The 21,522-nt window shown below is 41.4% G+C and overlaps 3 protein-coding genes across 15 annotated transcripts in view; all 3 read left to right on the top strand.

Annotated features, from left to right (window-relative positions):
* The window catches only part of enah (ENAH actin regulator), a 67,265-nt gene extending 64,281 nt beyond the window's left edge, over window positions 1-2,984 (top strand). For 9 of the 10 annotated variants that reach the window (XM_035524725.1, XM_035524724.1, XM_035524722.1 and 6 more), the window contains 3 exons: window positions 303-387; window positions 584-641; window positions 1,273-2,984. In XM_035524725.1, the coding sequence (XP_035380618.1) occupies window positions 303-387; window positions 584-641; window positions 1,273-1,310 (181 nt within the window). In that variant the 3' untranslated portion in view covers window positions 1,311-2,984. The remainder of the gene's footprint in view (window positions 1-302; window positions 388-583; window positions 642-1,272) is intronic. The other variant, XM_035524726.1, reaches the window with a different exon arrangement.
* A 2,644-nt stretch (window positions 2,985-5,628) lies between these two features.
* lbr (lamin B receptor) lies at window positions 5,629-14,937 on the top strand. Its single transcript, XM_027022460.2, has 14 exons — window positions 5,629-5,754; window positions 7,790-7,961; window positions 8,216-8,413; window positions 9,441-9,515; window positions 10,571-10,736; window positions 10,887-11,092; window positions 11,370-11,424; window positions 11,653-11,847; window positions 12,192-12,295; window positions 12,529-12,654; window positions 12,746-12,914; window positions 13,100-13,180; window positions 13,339-13,461; window positions 13,563-14,937. The coding sequence occupies exons 2-14, from the start codon at window positions 7,797-7,799 to the stop codon at window positions 13,721-13,723; spliced, it is 1,824 nt and encodes a 607-aa protein (XP_026878261.2). The 5' UTR covers window positions 5,629-5,754; window positions 7,790-7,796; the 3' UTR covers window positions 13,724-14,937.
* Window positions 14,938-15,143: 206 nt separating this feature from the next.
* si:dkey-1j5.4 (leucine-rich repeat-containing protein 15) lies at window positions 15,144-21,447 on the top strand. Of its 4 annotated transcripts, none has more exons than XM_027022465.2 (4): window positions 15,144-15,470; window positions 19,280-19,466; window positions 19,924-20,498; window positions 20,774-21,447. In XM_027022465.2, exons 2-4 carry the CDS (start codon window positions 19,450-19,452, stop codon window positions 20,959-20,961), a joined length of 780 nt encoding a protein of 259 aa, XP_026878266.1. In that variant the 5' UTR covers window positions 15,144-15,470; window positions 19,280-19,449; the 3' UTR covers window positions 20,962-21,447. The 4 variants fall into 4 exon arrangements, with proteins under 4 accessions (XP_026878266.1, XP_026878265.1, XP_026878263.2 ...); XM_027022464.2 differs by having other exon boundaries at window positions 19,861-20,498; XM_027022462.2 differs by having other exon boundaries at window positions 19,800-20,498.
* Window positions 21,448-21,522: the final 75 nt, after the last annotated feature.

Here is a 21,522-nt window from a genome sequence, read left to right as displayed (position 1 = left end):
TTGCTTAATTAGGCATTAATTTTTTTAATTATTATTATTATTATTTTTTTACAATTTTTTATTCTGGTGAGGGTTTTTCTGGTTTTTCTAGCTTTGCATTTCATTTACCTGAAATCTCAGCCATGGAGTTGGTTGAGATTTGAAAGTTTCCTCCCACATTGTTTCCGGTGCCAGCTGGCAGGTAAAGCCTTCTGCGTGTCCCCTGAGGCTGCGGCAGGGTTGGGTGCTGACTTGCACACGTGATTGTGGTTCTGCAGTCGTGTTAATTGGCGCCTGTTGTTTCCGGTTCGTTTCCTCCCCAGGCCGAGGTCCACGCCCACTCCTACCGGCCCTACAAGTGCCAACGGCGTGCCAGCAGATACCATCGACTATGACAGATTGAAACAGGTCTTCTGTCCAGTTAAAAAAAACAGATGGGTTGTCATGTTTGACCTAGCATTTTCTAACGTTTGTAATTGGCATAATGACCATCATAGTTAATCGACATGTAAACATTAGTAATCTGTATCTTAGATCTCTTAGCTCTTGTTAACATTAAAATCTTAACAGATTGTGGTTCTAGACTAACATTTTTATTTTACAGGATATTCTGGATGAAATGAGGAAGGAACTGTCAAAGCTGAAAGAAGAACTAATTGATGGTAACATATCTCGTAGTAGATTCAGGCTTTCATTTACACTTCAGTGTGCTTTTATACAATGTGTAATGTGCTTTTATACAATTTGTAGTGTGCTTTGCAGAATTTAAAGTATGGAAACATAAAAAGACCTGGTTCATTATAATTCGGGGAGGGGATTCGTCTTAAGTTAAGAGTTCAGACCGTTAGGGATTTTGTTAACATTTCCGGTCTGAATTTAAATTTTCCAAAGCTTAATTTGGTTGACTTCAATAACAGAATGTGTAGTTTATGTTTAATTGTTTTGGAACTTGAATGTATTAAATTTGAATCTTAAACTGCATAATTCACTGCTAACCAATTAAAACCATGCTTCATAGATTTAGGTAAATTGCATTAAATAAATAAATATAGCTTCAAGTATTACTCCCACTCAAATATAATTAAAATTCTAGCCTATGCTGTCTTTAAACTGATACACACAATGAATTTGGGTCCAAACCAGTCATCGATTTTAATCGTAGGCTACATTTTGTAGTTCTTGGACTGTCCCTCATCTTTTAGCATAATCTAAATCTAACCTAGTGTAGTCTAATCTACTAGGAACGTGTCATGTGCTCTGAATGTGTCATGACTGCATGGTTCTCTGTTTCAGTGATCAGGGAGGAGCTGGGCAAGTCCAACTCTGCGTAGGGGGGATGCCACGTGTTGTCCAACCATGGCCCCTTCATTTGAGGCCAACTCCAGTTTCGACACCTTTCTCAAAAGCAACGAAAATTGAAATTTCACAAAAAAATTTTTAAGCAGTGGTGATAACAATAACCATATTATTTCTGAAGAAGAGTTAGGGGGGGACGCCATTCAGGGCACACGGAAACCTAGCAGGAGTGCGGGAGGGCCCAGGAGGATGTGGACAAAGGCTGTGGGTGACCCCCACTCCCCTGTTGCTCCACCCAGGGGGCGGAGCCAGTCTTAAGAAGTGACTGTCAATATGCAAAAGGTGGCTCTTTATCGTAGAATGATGGGGAAATAATCGCAGAAGAAAAACCATTACTAAACTACATACTGTATTAACCAACGAAGAGTGACACTGTATATCCAGCAGATGACATTCATTCTTTGGCACAGCGCTTGGTGAAGGGCAGGCTTATTTAGTTGGAGGGCGTTGACGAGAGTTGGCAGGAGGACGTAGGGCCTGTCTTGCCTTGCCTCGGTGAGGGAGACTTTAGAGTCAGGACAAACGACCCACTGAAAGACTGAGTAGAGTTTATCGCTGCAGGACTTTGTAAAGCTTGTCTTCCTGATACTATTTTAACCTGAATATGTACATTAAAGACAAAAAAAAGATACCTGCAAGTTATTTATGTCTCTTCTAATGTACACCATGGCCAATCAAGTAGCTTAGTCACGTAATCTTGGGATGACGAGTCTCGGTCAGTTTTGGTAATTATCTGGATACCTTTTCAGAAAGAAATGCTCAAAAGTGTGTCTTATGAGCCACTGTACTACATATATTTTTCTTTGTCTTGTATGTTGCAAATTATTGGGGAAGATCAGGTGGGGAAAATGCCTTTCTACTGTAATCCGTTGTAGCTCTTTACCAAAATCTTCTCAGTCAAAGTGATGGTTTAACATCAATATCAACCAGACCGCATCTGTAGATAGTGCTAACGAGAAGTAATCATCCCCCAACACACACACACACACACACACACACACCTGTTTTCCCTTCATTGCAGGCTCTTCTCTTGATTTTAGTGCATGTGATGTTGTGAATGGTATGGGAAACATTGCTGCCACGAAAAATAAATTGACAATTATTGTTTTCAGTTTACAAGCAATAAGTGTAGCACTGACACTCTGTTTGCCCATGTGTGTTTGCTGTAAGCATCCTCGCTGACCCCAGTCTGTGGATGAATGATTCTCACACTGCATACTAGTTTTTATTTTTAAATCAACTGTAAAGCAGTTTGGTACTTGAAAACAGCATTATAGCCATACCGAATTCCCAGAATTCATGAATTCATCACCCCTGATACACAACAGTTCCTTTTACTGTGATTCATTTCAGAAACTGAGGGTGCAAAGGATCTTGGACTGTAAATTCTAGCTTTCTGTATTGAAATTTCACCACCTTGTAGACGTTAGGAATATGTTTTGAAGGATTATCTAAGATAAGGGTTTCCAGATAGATAGCTTTGTGCCATGTAGAATGTGGTGTTCTTTCTCTCTCCTTCAATACCCCCACAATTTGCCTCTGTTCTTTTTCAAATGGCTCTGTTCACAATGAAAGGCCGCCATTGTTGATTCTCCATGAGACTGTAATCACAGAAGTTGATTTTTAGAAGTTTTATGTTGGGGGGGGGGGGGGGGGGGGGGGGGGAAATCAAAGTTCTTGTGAGCTAAAAAAATTCCGTGTACAGTCAGGGGAAGGAAATGAATTGCCTCTCCTAACACTGGCGTGGTTGTAGACATTTGCTAAGCAACTCATGGTTGTGTGTGAGCGCTTGAAAGGTTGGTCTGGACAAGGTGTTTATGATGATTGCTGTTTGATTACTAATCCCTCCCAAAACACCATTAATAGAACTTGATCAAAACAAATGCCCCCCACCCTTTTCATTAAACATGATCTCTCAAGGAATCAGAAAGCTTGCATAGTGTTTACAGCATTGACTGCACTTTAAAATCTGTAGAATTCAAATGATGATGAAACTGCTGTCAAAACACTGCCACCACCCAGAGTGTGGCAAGCTCACCAAAGTTCAATAGTAACAATCTCCTGAACATCACACTCTCCCGAGCCGCCTTTGTTTTCTCATCAGGGAAGTAGTCGTGGTCCTTCGGTCAGGGAAGTGGAATGTTTCAATTGAGGTTGAGTTCATACATGGATAAATCTGTTTGTGATCATGGTTTGTGCCTTGTTCTGAAGTTGCATTTAATATGTCAAATATTTTTTAAAATTATTAGTAATAATTATAAGGCTTGTCATAACCTCATTCTGGTTTTGCATCTTGCTTTAATAAAGTCTAAAAGGGAGATTTTAAGAAGTTTGTTTGGGGGGGGAAAAAAGTGCATTTACACATCATGCCATTTTCGGTTGTGTTTCAGTTTTTCGATCGTGTTCCAGTATGGTTTGTTAGTCATGGATGTTTGCTAGGTCTCTAAATGAACGATTTTCTGTAGTGGGAATCGGATGAATAACAATATCGAAATGTTGTCTACAACTATGACGTCCATCTTCAGGAGTGGCTGTATTAAGTGAACTATTCAAGTGTATGCTGGACAAAATTCAGCTGAATGTCCCTGAAATGCGTTCATCAGCTTTTTCTTTTTTTTCTATTTTAGTATTCATATTGTACCATACTGTTCATGTTAATTAGAAGTTTCTTACATGCTAACATTGTTTTGTTTGAGCAAATGAAATAAAAATTGCAATACATAATTTTGGGTGAGTCTCTCAGACACAATGTACACAATTTTGTAGTAAACTGAAAGTGAATGGCAGTGGTAGCTCAGTGTTTAAGGTACTTGACTTGTAATCAGAAGGTTGCTGATTCAAGCCCCACCACTGCCAAGTTGCCACTGTTGGGCCCCTGAGCAAGACCCTTAACCCACAAGGACTCAAGTTGTACTCAGTAATAATTGTAAGTTACGTTGGAGAAAAGTGTCAGCTAAATGCTGTAAATGCAACCTTTGCTGAAATCAATTTATAAGTCCATCTTTTAAAGCAATAAGAACGAGAAGAATTTTCAAAATTAAATGACCTTACATCAAGTTTGAACAATATTTGAACTGAAACAGTAATAAATGCCTATATAGATCTTCAAATCTTTAACAACTGTTTTAGGTCATTGGAAGTTTAAGGTTAGTAATGATCGGGTACTTGCTAGGCTGGCTGATGGTAGTCTGAAGTTAGTGTACCAAAGTTCACACCTCAGTTTGTGAAGATCGCGTCTTGTATGCCACGACCCTGTTACACCGCGGTTGCTCCTGCACGTTTCGGCTGCAGCACTTCAGTCTAAGCAAACAGGAAGAAGCCTCGACGTAACTGCAACGTTCCCTGAGCACGCACTAACGCAAGCCCACTTACCAAGGCAGGGGCGGGATACAGTGACCTAATGCTCTTACACATGCATCTGGGCCTTTCTCAGCCAAGTGGCTAGCGGCTGAACATTTAGAATGCTTGTCTTAAGGTCAAATGCAGCTTTACAGAGGTAAAACTAATGCTAGATAGGAAGCCAAACTGTGCTGCTGCACTGTGACCTAATAAATATTGTATTACTCTACATTTCATATAACACATTGATATACATGCCATTATTTGGAAACTCAAGTTTAAAATTAACCAAATTATTTTCCCATTTTTAGACACCATGGTTATAACCCCCATTCATATATATCATTTACTTTTTTTTTCAAATATAGAGGAATAAAACGGATCCATTTCTGTTCGTTTGTTAAACCAGGGAAACATTCAGTTTATTAGTGCAGTAATTCTATGCCAGTTCTGATGCCATTAAATGATTCATCAGTATGATCGCCGCCAACCTTTCGCAGCCCATTTGTTTTCCAAGACATTCAGGAAACGTATTCTTGTACATTTACAGATGTATTAAGTCAATATAAATTAATGTTAAATAGCATATTATGGCCATACACTGCAAAGTCTACAGGACACTTTGGGGACCTGTTTCAAATAAATAAATGTCAATTTAGTATAACAAGGAAGTGTTATAACTTAATCGGCTCGTAATGTGAAAATGTAAAGCCCTTATCAATGTTACGTTGTATCTCTCATATCAAAACCTCCCCGCTTACAAGTGTAGAATCCATTTTGAAAAGCGCAAAACAAATAAATGCAGCGGATCTGCAAGGCCTATGCCGATTGGACGCAAGAACGATTTAAAATCCCCCGTCATCCAATCACAAAATTAGTCAGTTTAAATTAGCAAACTAGCAGCCAATCACTGAGCTTCGCGCCTTCATCGATTCTGGTAGGTTGAGTCGTCTGGATTGGGAGGAACCAACTACGCGCTCGGACTGTATTTTTAATAACTAGCTTTAGTTAGTTGTGTAAAATTGTTATAAAGATAATTCTTTGGTTTAGGTATTAAGAACTGTTCCTTTTTTCTAACAGGTAGGAACTGCCGTCTTTATTTACACACTGAAAATGTTTAATGTGTTGTCTTTATTAAACTGATAACGGTACTTGGACCTTAGCAGCGACCGCTAACGTTAAATTTATCTTAGCTTAGCTTATCTTAGCTTAGCTATAACTAACCATCATCCAGCTGCGGGAGTCTGAATTAGACTGGGAAAGTTCGCGTTTGAGTTGCAGCAGCGGTTGAGATATACGATGTTGTCTGTCTTTAAAACGAGATGCAGCGCCTGTTATTTTATAGCAAACGAAGTATTTAGTAGAAATCCGAGAAGCGCGCGAGGTATTTCGAATCCGTTTATTTCCGTTAGCTTGGTCCGCGGGGCAGCTCGCGCCTGTTTCCTAATAACCAACTTGCTGGTTTTTGTAGCCTGGCTGTCCAAACCTGCCACTGTCACGGGACTCTGGTGCACTTAATGCAGTTTTAATCCAGGCTGGCTAGCCAACAGCTGACGTGCTCACAAAAGTGTGTTGCGCAATTAAATCATGCTACAGCATCGCTAACAGAAGCTACCCAATTATTAGCTAACGTAGCAGTAGCTATTTTGTCACATTGCTTGTCATCTGGGATTATACGTTTTAAGAAATAAAATAAGCATTGGTAAAAATCAACGTTTTCACTAACGTGTGTGCAGTTATAGGAGCTAGACTAATGCCATGCTTGCCCTAGCTAACACTCGTTTGAACACATGACGTTTTCCCTCCATTCAGTTGTCATTTGAAGCTATTGTTAAAGGAGCAGCATCTGGACGCATCCAGCGTCTGGCCGGTACGTTGTCACGTACTCAGTGTCAGCAGTTAGTGCAGACCGTGTGGCTGTGTGGATTGACCCAGTGTGAATGAATTTAAAACCCCCCCCCCCCAAAAAACTACTAAGTATCTGCCACGGTAATTTTTCATTTATTGTTGCACACTACACCATAATGTTGAAGGTGTGTGTGTGTGTGTGTGTGTGTGTGTGTGTGTGTGTGTGCGTGCGCGCGCGCCTTTAATAGTTTTCAGTTTTAGGATGGTATTAACTCTTTTGGCCTGTTGGTGTGATAACGTATTTAGGGCATCCTCTAGGATAATATGCTGTTTTGAGTTTGCTTGACAAAGGGTTGGGGGGTCAAACAGGGAATCCCTGCCTGTCTATGTTCTCCAAACTTTGACTTGATTTTTTTCACTTAAACCCTGAAACCGTAATGAAGTCAGCAAGGACTCAGCCACAACTCAGAATTTGGGGTGTCTGTTCAGTTAAGAATGTAGGGACTGTGATTTTTGGTGAGTTAAGGTCTCCTGTATCCAGTTTACATCATGTATTGTTTGGCTAATGTGGACTTTTCATACATTTTGTAATATTTAAATTTGTGTGAATGTGTGTAATATATATCAAAGCAAAATATACTATCTGAAAACAGATATGGGTAGTATACATGTGTTAAGAATTACTGTTAAAACTGAAAAGTTAGATGGGGGAAAAATCTTAAAGGAAATAAGGTTAGTAATTATGTAATAGTGGTTATGAAACTGTAAAAGTAATTATTACTGGAATCCCTTTTTACAAAGGCCACTAAAGAGGCTACAAAAGACTGGTGCACAGACTACAGGGTGAAAGTGATAGTAGTACTTCAGCCTTGTGGGTTCAGGCCTGTCAGCATATGTGAGACGGCCACCACTGACAACACAACACTGTTGTCATCCTCACTGCATGCAATTATGGCGATCCATACTTTTCCTTCATGAAATTTTGAAAGAACGTATTGTGGAATGCCCTTAATATTTTAAAAACACAAGGTTTACATCTGTTACACGGTGGTTTTCAGAGAGTGCTTGTAAGTAGAGACGTTTTAAGGTGTATATTCATTTGGAAGCTTTAATGAACTTTTCTTACACTTTGAAAGTTTTAAATAATTGTACTACATGTGAGGAGGCATTTGATTGGCCAATGATCTGTGTTTTGTGTTATGAAGACGCATGCTGTCTTGCTATGGTGTTGATGCACATTCGTGACCTGTATTAACCTGTGGTGCAGGTGAAGGATGCCACCAGTCAGGTTTCAGGAAGGAGAGACTGTGATGGGCCGCTGGCCTGGCAGTAACCTCTACTATGAGGTTATGGTGCTGAGCTTTGATCCCAAAACTCTGCTCTACACTGTCATCTATAAAGACGGCACAGAGCTGGAGCTGAAGGAGAATGATGTCAAAGTAAGCACTTCTCAACTCCCACAGACTCCATCTACATAGTGGTTTCTTCCTTTAAGTGATTGGTGCTGTTCTGTTTTAAAATTTAAAAACAGGCATACCTATATGAAACTGAATAATTTAGTTTTGCAGTGTATTCAGGAATATCCATAACTTTCAGAACATGCTTGTAATTCATACATTAAGAGTACATTGTATCTGGACTTGTTTGTAATGCATCTGGGATTGTCCTTTTGGGTGTTGTTCTATCTTTGTAGAGCCTGTCTGGGTTTAGGCAGGGCCTCGGCCGCTCTCGGTCCCGCTCTCGGTCCCGCTCACGGTCCCGCTCACCAGCACGCTCCCGCCGAAGCCGCTCGCGCTCCCCTGCCAGGACATCTCGCCGCTCCTCGTCCCGCACCTCAGAGCCTCTCAAGGTGAAGCTCAAAGAGGTGCTGGAGGTGCGACTCACCCCTGTGGTAAGGACACCCACTCAGAGCACGCGTGCGGGTGGGTGGGTGGGTGTGTGTGGGTGGGGTGCGTGCGTGCGTGAGCAAGAGAGAGCCAGCTGTCACTCCTTGATTGTCATCATGTAAGTGATGGTTTTAGATGAGCTTGGCTGTGGATGTTTCAGTTTTTGTGTGATAAAAACCTAGTCAGTAATTGGAACAAGATGTAAACAGAGAACCTAAAATTAATTTTAAATTATTTAGTTCTTTTGGAGGCAGTTAAGAATGACAGCAACCTTTGTGCCATTGAGGATCTGGTGTAATGTTAATCTGATTGATTTAACAGGTCTATGAATGTAATCTTTTCACTGTTATTTGCACACATGCAGGTGCTTAGCTGTCATTAACCTACACTGAGTAATCACTTCACAAGGTTCATGTACTCGATAGCTGTACTAGGTTCTCATGCATTTTACAATTGGTTAACAGTTGTAATCCACTACTTCTTGTACCACTTTTGTACTCTTCAATTCAGCTGAGTAATGGGAACCTGTATGCTGTGTCAGCTTTGAACAGACTCTTTTTTAAGTTCTCAATTTGTCCAAAGGGCAGGTGATAACTGGGTTCTTTTCCTATTTAGTTATATTGTAGATGCACTTATAAATGCTGTCATGCAAATGCTTATAAATACAGTATTCTCTGTTATGTATGTGTTTAATATATAAACACATTTTTAACATAATCTCATTATTTTAACTGACCTAGAAAGGATTTGGTACCTAAAGGTTTATCTAATAAACTGGCAATTTTGTGTTTGCCCATTTTAATTAGCACGATTTCTGGATAAGTATATGAATTATATGGAGTATATATATGATGGGTCAAAACTCACAATTAATCTTAAAACTGAATATTCTGTAACAGAGAAAATGTATCAGATGTAACAGTTTCCTGTGTGTGTGATTCGGTTTTGGGGGTCATTCTGATGCAACATAACTGCTGAGTGTTGGTTTCTGTTTTTTTCCTCCCTCATACCTGCCCTGTGCTCTGGTGTCAGGTAATACCACAAGAGAACAACACCACCAGTAAACAGGATAAAGAGGAAAAAGCCACAGATGGCAAAGCCAATGAGGTGAGGCTCTGCCTTCTTCCTGCATCAGGCATCTCATCTGGCTTAGCAGGACCACTCCACATTTTTGTCCCGGGTGTGAGATGTGGTGTGCTGTCCTGTTGGGGGAGGGTGTTGTATTAACTTGGTATGTGTTTAGAAGGAGGTGGGAGGAGGTGAGTCTTTTCGAGATGAGCAGGGGCTTCCTATTCTGTTCTGTTGATTCTGTTAGTCTGCTAACCCAGAATATCACTAAAAAGTTCACCAGCTAAAGGGGAATAAATAATGTCACACACTAAACAGAAAGGAAAAGGTCTTTACCTTCCCTAAGGAGGCCGGATCATCTGTATCAGGTAAAACCTAGAAACCCTGTGGCTACTTCTGTCGTACGCTCTCTTGCTTCCTGTCTTATCTGGATTCTCTGTGTCTTATCAGACCAGCTTATTGTAGTTTGCTCCTTTTGGTCCTCCTGACTTGTGCAGACGTTACGTTAAGTGAAAGTCACCAAAGCGGACTGCTGAGAGTTCAGCTCTTCAGAAATTAGGCTTGACGGTAAAGATGGCTTGCTAGTTAAACAGTCTACTGTATGGATTGCCTTCTTAAATAAAACCCATAAAAATCAATTATAATTGTTAAAGTATACCTAGAAATATGTTATGGTAGCAGGCAGAAGTCATATTAATGTGAACCTATGATATCAGTCTGGTGATTTGGTGCATTCAGACATGAAGGTGGTTTTGTGATGGTTACGCAGTTTTTTTTAAGTGATTTATTATCTAGTATTTGCCACAAGTATGGAAAATCAGCATAAAAAACAATGGTAAAATGACATACAATAATGTGGATTAGGTAAAATTGTAATTCATAAATGCTCAGGTTGAAGCAGGAGAATAGCAGATCCATGAGTGAAATTCTCATTGTTTTCATGTCCGATCATACAGGATGTTCTAGTTGACTGGCTTGCTTTGTTGGATTCTGCGATTGAGTGACATATATCAACTGCTTCACTCGTTTTCATTTTGCTCCAGTGTAATGGAGAAGCCATGAGCTCTGGTCACGGTGTCCTGGTTCTTTTATAGAAGCCTGAGGAAGAGCCTGAATACAAGCCATCCACCCGCTACAACCTGCGGCGCAGGAAGGGCCAGGGCGATGGCCGACCTCTGGAGCTGGCAGAGGCCTTGGTGCTCCAGACTGCTCTGCAGGGGGCCAGCACGCCCACCCCGCTGGAGTTCGGAGGTCGCGTTGGTAAGAGCCGGCTGCACCGTTATCTTTAGGGACGTGCAGAGGGGCCCTGTGCACAAGTCCATGTTGCTGAGTTTCTTGTTGAATAAATTGCTTGTTTGTTAATATCTTGATGCATTTGGAGCCTCTGGTTCACTGTGGCTTTGTGTTCAGGAGTGGTGTTCTGGCTGCTCCTGCTGCCTGTGTTGGTGCTGGCTCTGCTTACTCTCTGTGGTCAGAAGGATGCCAGCCTCGTCGGCCTCGCCAGTCTGCCCCTCTCGCTCTACTCCATCCCCTCGCTCTGGGACTGGAACGTCTTCGCCATCATGCTCTTGTGGCTGCTCTTCCAGTCTGTCCTCTCACTGCTGCCAGTCGGAAAGGTACTGCCATGCCTTTCTCATTGAATCTGATAAGATTTTAGAGAATCCTATACATCTGAGTAAAACCATTCCTTAAGGCTTTGGTACTACACATTTTACAAAGGGCACTACACTGTTGGAATTTGATGAACCCCACAGTGGTGATACACAGTGATTTTTCCCTTAAAGATCATTGCTGTATTGGATCAGTGACAAACTAATTTCCTGTAATATTTAGCTTGTCAGTTTAGTCTTTCTTTCTTTTTTTAATCCCTTTGTCTAACTTGTCTGCCCCCAGGTGGTTCAAGGAATGCCTCTGAAGAATGGAAAAACGTTGAAATACAGGATTAATGGTGAGTCTGACTGAGAGGGTTGAAAACGCTGGTGTCTAGAAAATCTTAGTTAATTCTCCACCATGTTGTAAATTGGAAAACTAATTAAATATAAAGAACTGAAGTAGAGAAGTGCTGAAGAGGATGAGGAGTTGAGACGTGTGTGTCTGTGTGTCTGTGTCTGTGTGTGTGTGTGTTTGTGTGTGTCTGTCTCACATGGCCTGGTCCTGCCTGTCTTCTGTCTTCCAGGATTCTATGCACTGCTGCTCAGTGCATTGGCTGTGGGTGTAGCTATGTATTACGAGGTGGATCTCACTTACATCCACGCTCATTTCCTGCAGTTCTACACCTCAGCCCTGCTTGTCTCCACCCTACTCAGCACCTACCTGTTCATCCGCTCTCGCTGGGCCCCTGACCATGAGCGCGCCCCTGCCGGCAATTCTGGTGTGTAGGGGTGGGTGGGTGGCAGTCAAACAGTGCTGTTTAGTCAGGGAAAAGAGGAAAACCAGCAGCACTGCAAGCGGAGAATTGATTTATTTTTATTCAGCACGCGTCAGCATTTAGGCTTTCATCAGAATAGAAAGGAATAGTGACTGCACTGTTGCTTAAATGCACAAAGAACAGAAAGTACAATTTAAAAATGACCAATAAAATGGCTGCAACATCCATGTCTTAATAAAAGTATCAGCTGAAAGTTTTTGATTTCAGATGTGTAAACTAGTCTTTTGGGGAGTAATTTAAGCACTCAGTAATGCTCTCTAAATAGGATTCTGTGTCATCTTGTTCAGGTTATGTGATCTATGATTTCTTCATGGGCCGTGAACTCAACCCAAGAATCAAAAACTTTGATATCAAGTTCTTCTGTGAAATGCGTCCTGGCCTGATTGGTTGGGTAAGCAATCAAATCTATGTTACTCTTAGATGTTTTGATTTATATAATTTCAGTACTCCAGAAATCTGTGCAGAACTTCTAATTACTCTATTGCACCCTCTATTGCACCCTTATTGCCATTTTGAATAACAAAACACTAAATTCCTGTTCTAATGTTGTATCCTATTTTGTAGACTGAAAAGAACGGTGTATTTTTTTTTATTATTTTTTTTTTTTTTCCTTTTGTGGTATAGCTTGTGATCAACTTTGCTATGTTACTCGCTGAGATGAAGCACCAGAGCCTAGACAGCCCTTCCTCTGCCATGCTCCTCATCAACGGCTTTCAGCTGCTGTGGGTTGCTGATGGGCTTTGGCACGAGGTAAAATTCTCACAGTCACAAACATGCTGGACTCCTCATTAGCTGGTCCAGAGCTCTGTTATTTAGTGCCGAACTCATGTCTCAATTCCAGGAAAAACTTCTGACCATGATGGACATTGTGTATGATGGGTTTGGGTTTATGCTGGCATTTGGAGATCTGGCCTGGGTTCCTTTTACTTTCACTTGTCAGTCGTATTATCTTGTCAATCATCCCAGTGACCTCTCTGTGTTCTGGATTGTTGCCATCATCTTACTGAATGGTAAGTGGGAGCTTTGGTTGGATGGTTTTGTTTTACAGAGTTGTTATTTAACAGAATACTAGCAAGATAATATTTGATAGTGTTTTGAGTAATTGCATTAATATCAGTGTAAGCAAAATAAGGGTGAAGGTTGTAAGTCTTTGAGTCAAGTCCTTGCCTTTTTTTTTCCCCCACTATCCCCACAGCTATTGGTTACTACATTTTCCGGAAAGCTAACTCCGAGAAGTTTGCCTTCAGAAGAAATCCTTATGATCCTGCCTTGTCTCGTATGTATTTTCTTCTTTTTTCCCCGTTTTGTTCTCTCAAATAATTGTGCTTGTCTTTTGCTGAATTAATCCAGTTGTCCTTTGTAAAATAATAACATATAATGTAGGGGGTGGAGGGGAGAGAAATATCTAACTGTTAATCTGTTGACTGTGATCAGATCTGAAAACGATTCCAACTGCTACGGGAAAGAGTCTCATTGTGTCTGGCCTGTGGGGACTTGTGCGTCATCCGAACTACCTTGGTGACATCATCATGGCCCTAGCCTGGTCCCTGTCATGTGGTAAATATGGACTTGCATGCTTGTAGTGATCTGGTTTAGATCTACATTAGAGGGGCTGCACTCAGATGTTTCACTCGTTCACCTTCCTCCTTGTGTTGTAGGTTTCAGTCATGTGATTCCTTATTTCTACCTGGTCTACCTGCTGGTGCTGCTGGTGCACCGCGAGGCCCGTGACGAACACCAGTGCAGGAGCAAGTACGGCTCAGCCTGGGAGGAGTACTGCCGCGCCGTGCGCTACCGCATCTTCCCTGGCCTGTACTGACAGACCCGATACACACACACACACACACACGCACCCACACACCCTGGGCCGCAAGCATGCTCCGTGGGAGAACTGTCAAAAACAAACCAATCTGGCCAGTCTAATGTACAGAAAAAAAAACAAGGACAGAAAGCTGCTGTCATTGAGCAGCTTGGCAGCTATTCGCATCCAAGAAGTTGTTTTTTAAGAATTTATTTTTTTTTTTTAATTTATGCATGTTAAATTAAAAAAAAAAAATCTTTTAATTTATGCATGTTAGTTTCAGATGTGGCCCCATACCTAAGCTCTCCTGTGTATATTAATGTACATACATGTTTTTCTACTTAAATATTTTCTGCATTTGCATAGAATAAATTCTCTTGAAGCCTTTTATTTTTACCATATTTGAAGAATAATTGCTTTGCTTTTATTTTAATAGTGCTGGTATAATGCTTTTGTATATGTTGTATGATGGAATATAAATGCACCTGTTTGTTTTTGTGTAGTAAGAACAAGCATCTATTCTCAGGACCAGTGCTTTGAAAAGATTTAAAAAAACTGCCTTTTTCTCATTTTTGTATATAGTTTTAATGCGAATTGGAGGGAAAAGTCCATCTTTGCAATTACATGCCCTATGGTAGGCATCTTTTTCATAACCAAAATTATGAAATTGGGCTTTGCTACCTCAGGTTTGTCAGTTTATTTTGTCTTTGGGGCGGGGCTCTCACTGTTTTTCAGATGGTGAAGGAGAGTAATTCAAATGTTTTCAAAGCTATAAGTACCATTTTCAAGCAATAACTCATGTCTTTAATCCTTGCTTTTTGCAGACCTGGTTGTAATGTATATGATGCACAACTGCATAGTTTATACAATTGTTTTCAGTGGTGTCTTCACTGTTCAAGGGTTTATATATTTGACAGCTTTTAAGAGGAACCTGCAACTTAAACCACAATTAAGTGATATCTAATTCACTTAATAGTGTTTCCTTCTAAGCTAATGATCAGTGTAGATATGACCTTAAGACTTACCTGGCTGAAGTGTTCCGTTTTTCATAAACAATTCAAGAAGCTGTAAATGTAATTTTACAGTGAGGGGAGATGACTGAAATACTATAACATACGCTTACTTACGAAATGTATGCATAGCTACCAGAACCAAGAACAACTGTGGTATACAGGCAAAACTGCATTGTAAAAAAAGTGATTTGCAAAAAAATAAAAGTTTTTTTTTTTTTTTTTTGTATTTTGTCCTTTATTGTAGCCAATAAATTTACTATTTATTACAAATGTATTAATATTAACGATCTGTTTTTCTATGCAATCGTGATCAGCTGTTTTACGTACAGCGTGTACGGGAGTGCGAAAGCTGGGTGAAGTTTTTGCTCTCAGAACCGCTAGCGCGTTAATACTAATTATTCAAACATAGCGAGCACCGTGCGGTAACATCCCTGAGCAGCGGTAAAAATGCATCAGCTGTATGTGCCAGGATCACGAAGATTCCGATGTGTTCATGTATTACGTGCAATGTATTTATTACAGGAATATTCTAAAAGTTATTTTTCCAGTAATGAAAGACTAAACGGGTCACTGCTGATGTTAGCGGAGAAAGTGCGTTAGTACGGGAGGACGCGCGAGCACTGATACAGCCACGACGACTCACACTTGTCCGCGCGTGACATATCCGGTTGCAGGTGCGGAGTCCGCAGTGTTACCTGGAACAGCCGGGCTAATGGAGACGTGAACTCCCTCCCAGAAGACAAACATTTCAGGTATGATCTCTTCATTTAATCATTCATGCTAATGCAAATTATCTGCAGTTGCGCAGGCTGCGGTTATTGCTCTATGCGAGTTTGGAGGATTCCTCTTAAGGAGTGAACAGATTATTATAGCAAACTAATACTGCTATAAATCTAACAGATGTCCAAGTGTTTGTTCTGAAGCCGTTCCAAGCACCTAATTACTTTAGTACAGTAATAAAGTAGTAAAAATTGCATTAAGATTATATACCATTCATTATAACTTTATTCAGGATTTTTTAGCTTCCCAGTTTTCAGATCCCAATTTTATAGTGTACTGGTTATTCAACTATATGTGCTATCCTGTGAGAATACTGTCAGATTAATGGTCTTCGCTTGCTGAAAAGTCTTCTAGCCTAGACACCATAAAGAGAGCGCTGGACACTGCATCAGTCCGAAGGTTGAGACCGCTGGACACTGCATCAGTCCGAAGGTTATTCTGCTGCGACCCCAGCATGTAACGCGAGATGCCGCTCTGCAGTACAGTTACTCAGCCAGAATCACCTTTAAAATTACAACCACACTACTGCATGAAAAAACAGCTGTGTGCATGCGAGCAAAGCTGTGAGGTCAGGGCTTCCTGTGTGCAACTGCCATTTTAGGAAGCATAGAGATGCATCACTTTAAGATGGCTCTGATTCAGCACTCGCTCCATAAAAACACCCATCAGTCTACTGCAAACTTCTGTCTCTCCCATGATTGTTTCCTAATGCGTTTAGAATTTTTAAACGGAAGTTTACTCGCACAGAGAACTGAGACATTTTTATCCAGCATGTAATGAGTTTTTTTTTTGTAAAAATAAATGAAAGATGTCTTAAATTTGAATGAAACGTTGTAGGCTAATTCCTTAAATGTTTCCAGAGCACACGCTATTACAATATTTGCACGATTCTATGACCAAATCTTTAGTGGAGCCTGTTTGGGAGTGGTCCCATTTAAACGGAGGCAAAAGTGTTTAGGCGCTGCAGCGGCAGCAGGTTCGCACTAGGTGGCAGCAGTGAGCTGTGTTTCACTAGACAGCTGAGACGGGTTAAAGGTCTCTCTCTCTCTCTCTCTCTCTCTCTCTCTCTCTCTCTCTCTCTCTCTCTCTGTGCCTTCTCCAGTGCTTTATAATACAAATGGATCTCATACACTTTTAGAAGGTGCTTGGTGGGATGCTTACGTGACTGCAAATTCTGCGAGATTCACATTGTACTACAGATGACATGTATCAACCTAAATTAACTGTGACTTTTTAAATAGGATCTATACAAGATGCTGTTTCATCTTCAAGAAGAACACTTACACTGTTATGATTTTGTTAAGATGTCATTAGCCATTTAGCGTAATCTATATCAAATATACTGACTAAGACATTAGAAGCCGAGGACTGATAACTGAAAGTATGACGTATAGTCTGCCTCTTGTGCTGAGCTGTTTTTTTTCTTGTATGTATTATGTTTTGTACAGTGAGAATTTATATTCCTACGGATATTGAGAGGGGACGTGTTCGGTTAATAAAAAGGTTGACAACACCGTGCTGCCTTCGCTGACCCACTGCGGCCGTACAGAAACACTCCCGTCCCGTGTGAACACAGGCGGCCACGCTGATAAATACAGTATTACTGCTCCATCAACACAACTGGTGCTTCTGTCTTTGTCCGTATCTTAATCCATCTGTGCTGCTGGTCGACACCTTTCCAGTTTACTATAAAGAATAGATTTATCTATGAATGACTTTCACAGGATCAGAACATGAAAAAATATATAAATGTGGGTAAAAAACACACACACACACACACACACACACACACACACACACACACACACACACACACACATTATATATGTGGGACTTTAAGATTTTCTTATTGTAATTGTAAAATTAGATCCTATTTTGTAAACTGCCACACTCCACTATATGATGAATGTGAACATAATTTACAAGTGTACCAGATCTTACCAGTGGAATGGTGTGAATTTAGAAATTGTAATTGAATTGCAGCTGGAATTTGTAGGCCTGGGTTCAGATGGCCTGGGTGTGGAAGCACATCAGTGCAGAAAGAAATCAATGCTGTGGCGCTCGGTAATGCAATTAGCCCTTAAAGCTGTCGTGTAGAGCACACACTCACTCTCCTCACACACTCACTCTCTTCACATGCGCTCACTCTCCTCACACACACTCACTCTCTTCACACACACTCGCTCTCTTCATACACCCTCACTCTGCTCATCACACTCACTTTCCTCACACAGCATACTATGATTCTCTGCTGTGTAAACATACAGTCAGACAGATAGGACATGCCAGCACTGATCTGATGTGGATACAGGTTTCCAATATTCCAATATGATCAATACCTGAAATGTGATGTAAAGAATAACCTTGCTGCCTTATTAAATTATGCTGTCCTCATGGACTTTCTGTACTTATTTTTGGGCCCATGTATTGTGTGTTCTTTTCTCCCAGTGTGGAGCGAGAAAAATTATAATTACACTGCTCCAGATGGCTTTGCATATTGTGTTGCTGTTGGCAAGGCATGAAAGAATGTTTTGGCTTTATCGCACAATAAAATCATCCTAGCACGCAGACATGCCAGTCTGCTGCTATTCTTAAACACACGCCTCCGTAATCCCATTCGTTGGAGGTCCGAGTCTTGCTCTGCGTAAATTGCACGTAGATCGTGTAAATGTGAGAGGCCCGATGACGGCCGGCGACAGAGTGAGAAACTACCGTCATGCTACTTCCTAATCTCCCGAGGGCGACAGCAGGCGAGTGGAAATGGAGATGGAGCAAGGAGGTTGTGCGCTTATCAGCCGAGTGTAAGGGGAGGGGTGGGAGGGTGTTGATGTCCTCCATGGGAGCATAGTCCTCTCATTCACAGCCTCTAATGTACTGCTGACATGGGTGTTGCCATGAATTAAAGCCTACTCAGTTCTACTCAATTCTACTCAGTTCTACTCAATTAGCCATGTGAATATGATTCTTGAGCTTCATGTCATATAAGCTCAGAAACACAAGGGCTGAGTATAGTCTCTGTGCCATTGATGGTGGTTGGAAGATGAGTGCTACACACACACACACACACACACACACACACACACACACACACACACACACACAGACACACACACACACAGACACACACACACAGACACACACACACACACACACACACACACACACACACACACACACATACACGTACACACACACACACATACAAACACACACACACATACATACACACACACACAGACACACACACACACATACACATACACACACACACAGACACACACACACACACACACACACACACACACACACACATACACACACACAGACACTCAGTACACAGAGGGGTGTCACTTTTCTGGAGTCCAGCTGGCTGTGTATCTAAACGTGGAACTCCGCCATAATCAGTCAATGCCATTTTTCTGCAGTCACTGTGAGCTTGGAGAAGGGCCTCTGTCACAGGAGGGCCACAGAGGTGTGGTTCTTCTGGGGTGGTGCTCCCGCCAGCCTTACAGGTGCAAGGCAGCAGCAGGGGCAGGACAACACCCTCCACTGGGACAGGAACATTGGGCTTTAAGATAAGAAGCTGAAAGGTTTTGATAGGCTCTAAAGGTACGATTTAAGTTTTAAGAGAGAGGAAAAAAGCTGAGAAAATGTATTGGTGGCATTTTTTGAAGCTGTAATATCTCCACTCGTAATTTTTCAGCTCTTGCATCTTTCTTTTATTGCGTAGTTTACCTCCTTCCTGAATGGCTGAGGGTTAGGGATATTTCTTTATTTCCAGGTTATGAAGCTTTGTGGAGGGCTCGCAGTGCTGTGTCTTTGGCTGGCAGAGGCCTTGGAAAATTGCCCAGATGTCTGCAGATGTACCCAGAGGAGCAGCACAGAGAGGACTGAAGTAAACTGTTCTAGACGGAGGCTCCAGCACTTCCCGACAAAATTCCCACTGGACTCATGGATCATAAAAATGGGTGAGCAAGGGTGACTTAAAGGTGACTTAAAGGTGATTTAAAGGTGACTTAGAGAGAACTGAAGCATGCACAGGTAGGACTTGAAAATGTCAGGAATGAAAGTTAAACTTAGTGTTAAATAACAGACAAGCTCTGTTTTCACGTTAACCTACGAGCCACTCTGAAAAGCAAACTTTACACGGCTCTTTGATCTAGCTACAGTGTCAGTCAAAACCTGATGAGCCAGTTTTTTCCTTCAACATTTTGCTTTTTTCATTTCCGATTTACATATTAAATGCAGTGACACAATAATGAAATGAAATGGGGAAAAAATGTTTTTTTTTAATTTGCAAGGTGAAAACTTACTCCAGGAACTCCCAGACAACATCCTAATCTCTGTACCCAAAATTGAAAGCGTGAATTTGGAGCGCAACTCGATCAAATCCATCCAACCCCAGGCTTTCTCTTCTGCCAGTAGACTGATGCTTCTGAACCTGCATGGAAACCAGATCAGCAGTCTCCCCTCGAAAGGCTTCAAAGACCTGCTCAACCTCCGCTTCCTCATGTTGGGCCAGAATCTGATTTCCAGTCTCAAATCTGATATCTTCATTGGCATGAGAAACCTCTCTGACCTTGATCTGCCCATGAACCTTCTTAGCACGCTTCCTCCCAATGCTTTCAAGCCCCTCGTCGCTCTCAAAGTGTTGGATCTTGCCATGAACCGCATCCAGAGGATCTCCCCAAAAGCCTTCACCGGCCTCGAAGAGTTGCTCTTTCTCAACCTGGACAACAATGTCTTGAAGAACATTCAACCTGGGACGTTCAAGCCTGTAAGCAGCTTGGAGATGCTGGTGCTGGACAACAACCTTCTTCCCACCCTGACCGCATCCTCACTGGAGGGTCTGTCGAATCTACAGGAGCTCTACGTGAGGAGCAACGAGATGGAGAGGCTGCCAGCTGACGTGTTTCGCCACACCCCCAAGCTCACCCAGGTGGCCCTGAGTGGCAATCGTCTTCACAACATCGATGGCAACATGTTGGCCATCGTTCGGGGTAATACAATAGTTTAGTAAGCATCACACTGACACCTTTTATGAGCTGCAGAAATGGGTCACATTTTGTATAATGTTGTAGTAGGAAAGATAAAACGAATATGAAGGTCTGTGAAAAATTCTGTAACGTTCAAGAGAAGTTCGAGGGAAGGATAAAACAATCTAATACAATAAACTAATTTACATGTGCGAGAAAGTTGTAGAAAGACTTTAAGCAGGCATGTGGTTCCTCAGACACAGCTGACTGGTTATATATATAATTTTGAAACTTTTCAGGACTGAAAGAAGTGTATCTGCATAACAACCCATGGAAATGTGACTGCAACATCAACTCTCTGGTGCAGTACATCGTCCAGACCATGAGTAATCACACTGCCCTGCAGAGGCTACGGTGTGTGAGCCCGGAGGAACACCGTGACAGACCAGTGCACACACTCACTCCCGAGCTGCTCTGTCAGGCTTAGATATCATATCATGACACAAATGTCCACCAAACCCTGCTGCAGAAGGTAGCAGAGAGCAATAGCACGAGATGTTCCGTAATTGAATGGTAATGCCTTACATAACTCCAAGCACAAGGACTTTGACAAGACAATGATAGGGGAACCCTTGCTACAGATAATTGCCATAATTTCCCTCCCACATAAGCTTGTTATTTCCAGGCCACCTGGAGGGAGATATTACAGTACAATATGCTCATTTCTGAAAGCTCAGCTCCCCTCTTTATGTAGTATCATCCTTAGAATGTATACTCTTCTTTTTTTTTAAACTTTCAGTAATATCCTTGCATACTACTTGATGAATCTTCCTTTGCTATTATTTCAACTGCCAGTGTAATAGATGTCGAGGTGAGGACTCCCAGATAGAGCCAGAATGCTTTTTTCCTAATCCGAAATCTAACATCACATGTCAGATTGAATGGAAGAGTTCTATTAAATGTATTCTGCTAATGGTATTGTTCAATATGATTATTCAGTTATATCTGCAAGCTAAAGAAATTTCACATATATCCTAATCTCATTAAT

This window comes from Electrophorus electricus, chromosome 3 (genome assembly GCF_013358815.1).
Source record: "Electrophorus electricus isolate fEleEle1 chromosome 3, fEleEle1.pri, whole genome shotgun sequence".
In the NCBI taxonomy this organism is placed as follows: Eukaryota; Metazoa; Chordata; class Actinopteri; order Gymnotiformes; family Gymnotidae; genus Electrophorus; species Electrophorus electricus.
This window is presented reverse-complemented; position numbering and strand designations above follow the sequence as displayed.

What these genes read in the sequence shown, in the direction of transcription:
- lbr (XM_027022460.2), top strand. Translation starts at nt 7,797, where the DNA reads ATGCCACCAGTCAGGTTTCAGGAAGGAGAGACTGTGATGGGCCGCTGG. An exon ending in AGGTGCGACTCACCCCTGTG is followed by an intron (nt 8,414 to 9,440) that starts GTAAGGACACCC and finishes CTCTGGTGTCAG; the next exon opens with GTAATACCACAAGAGAACAA. An exon ending in GTCCTGGCCTGATTGGTTGG is followed by an intron (nt 12,296 to 12,528) that starts GTAAGCAATCAA and finishes TTTGTGGTATAG; the next exon opens with CTTGTGATCAACTTTGCTAT.
- si:dkey-1j5.4 (XM_027022462.2), top strand. Translation starts at nt 19,283, where the DNA reads ATGAAGCTTTGTGGAGGGCTCGCAGTGCTGTGTCTTTGGCTGGCAGAG. An exon ending in CTCATGGATCATAAAAATGG is followed by an intron (nt 19,467 to 19,799) that starts GTGAGCAAGGGT and finishes TTAATTTGCAAG; the next exon opens with GTGAAAACTTACTCCAGGAA. An exon ending in CATGTTGGCCATCGTTCGGG is followed by an intron (nt 20,499 to 20,773) that starts GTAATACAATAG and finishes GAAACTTTTCAG; the next exon opens with GACTGAAAGAAGTGTATCTG.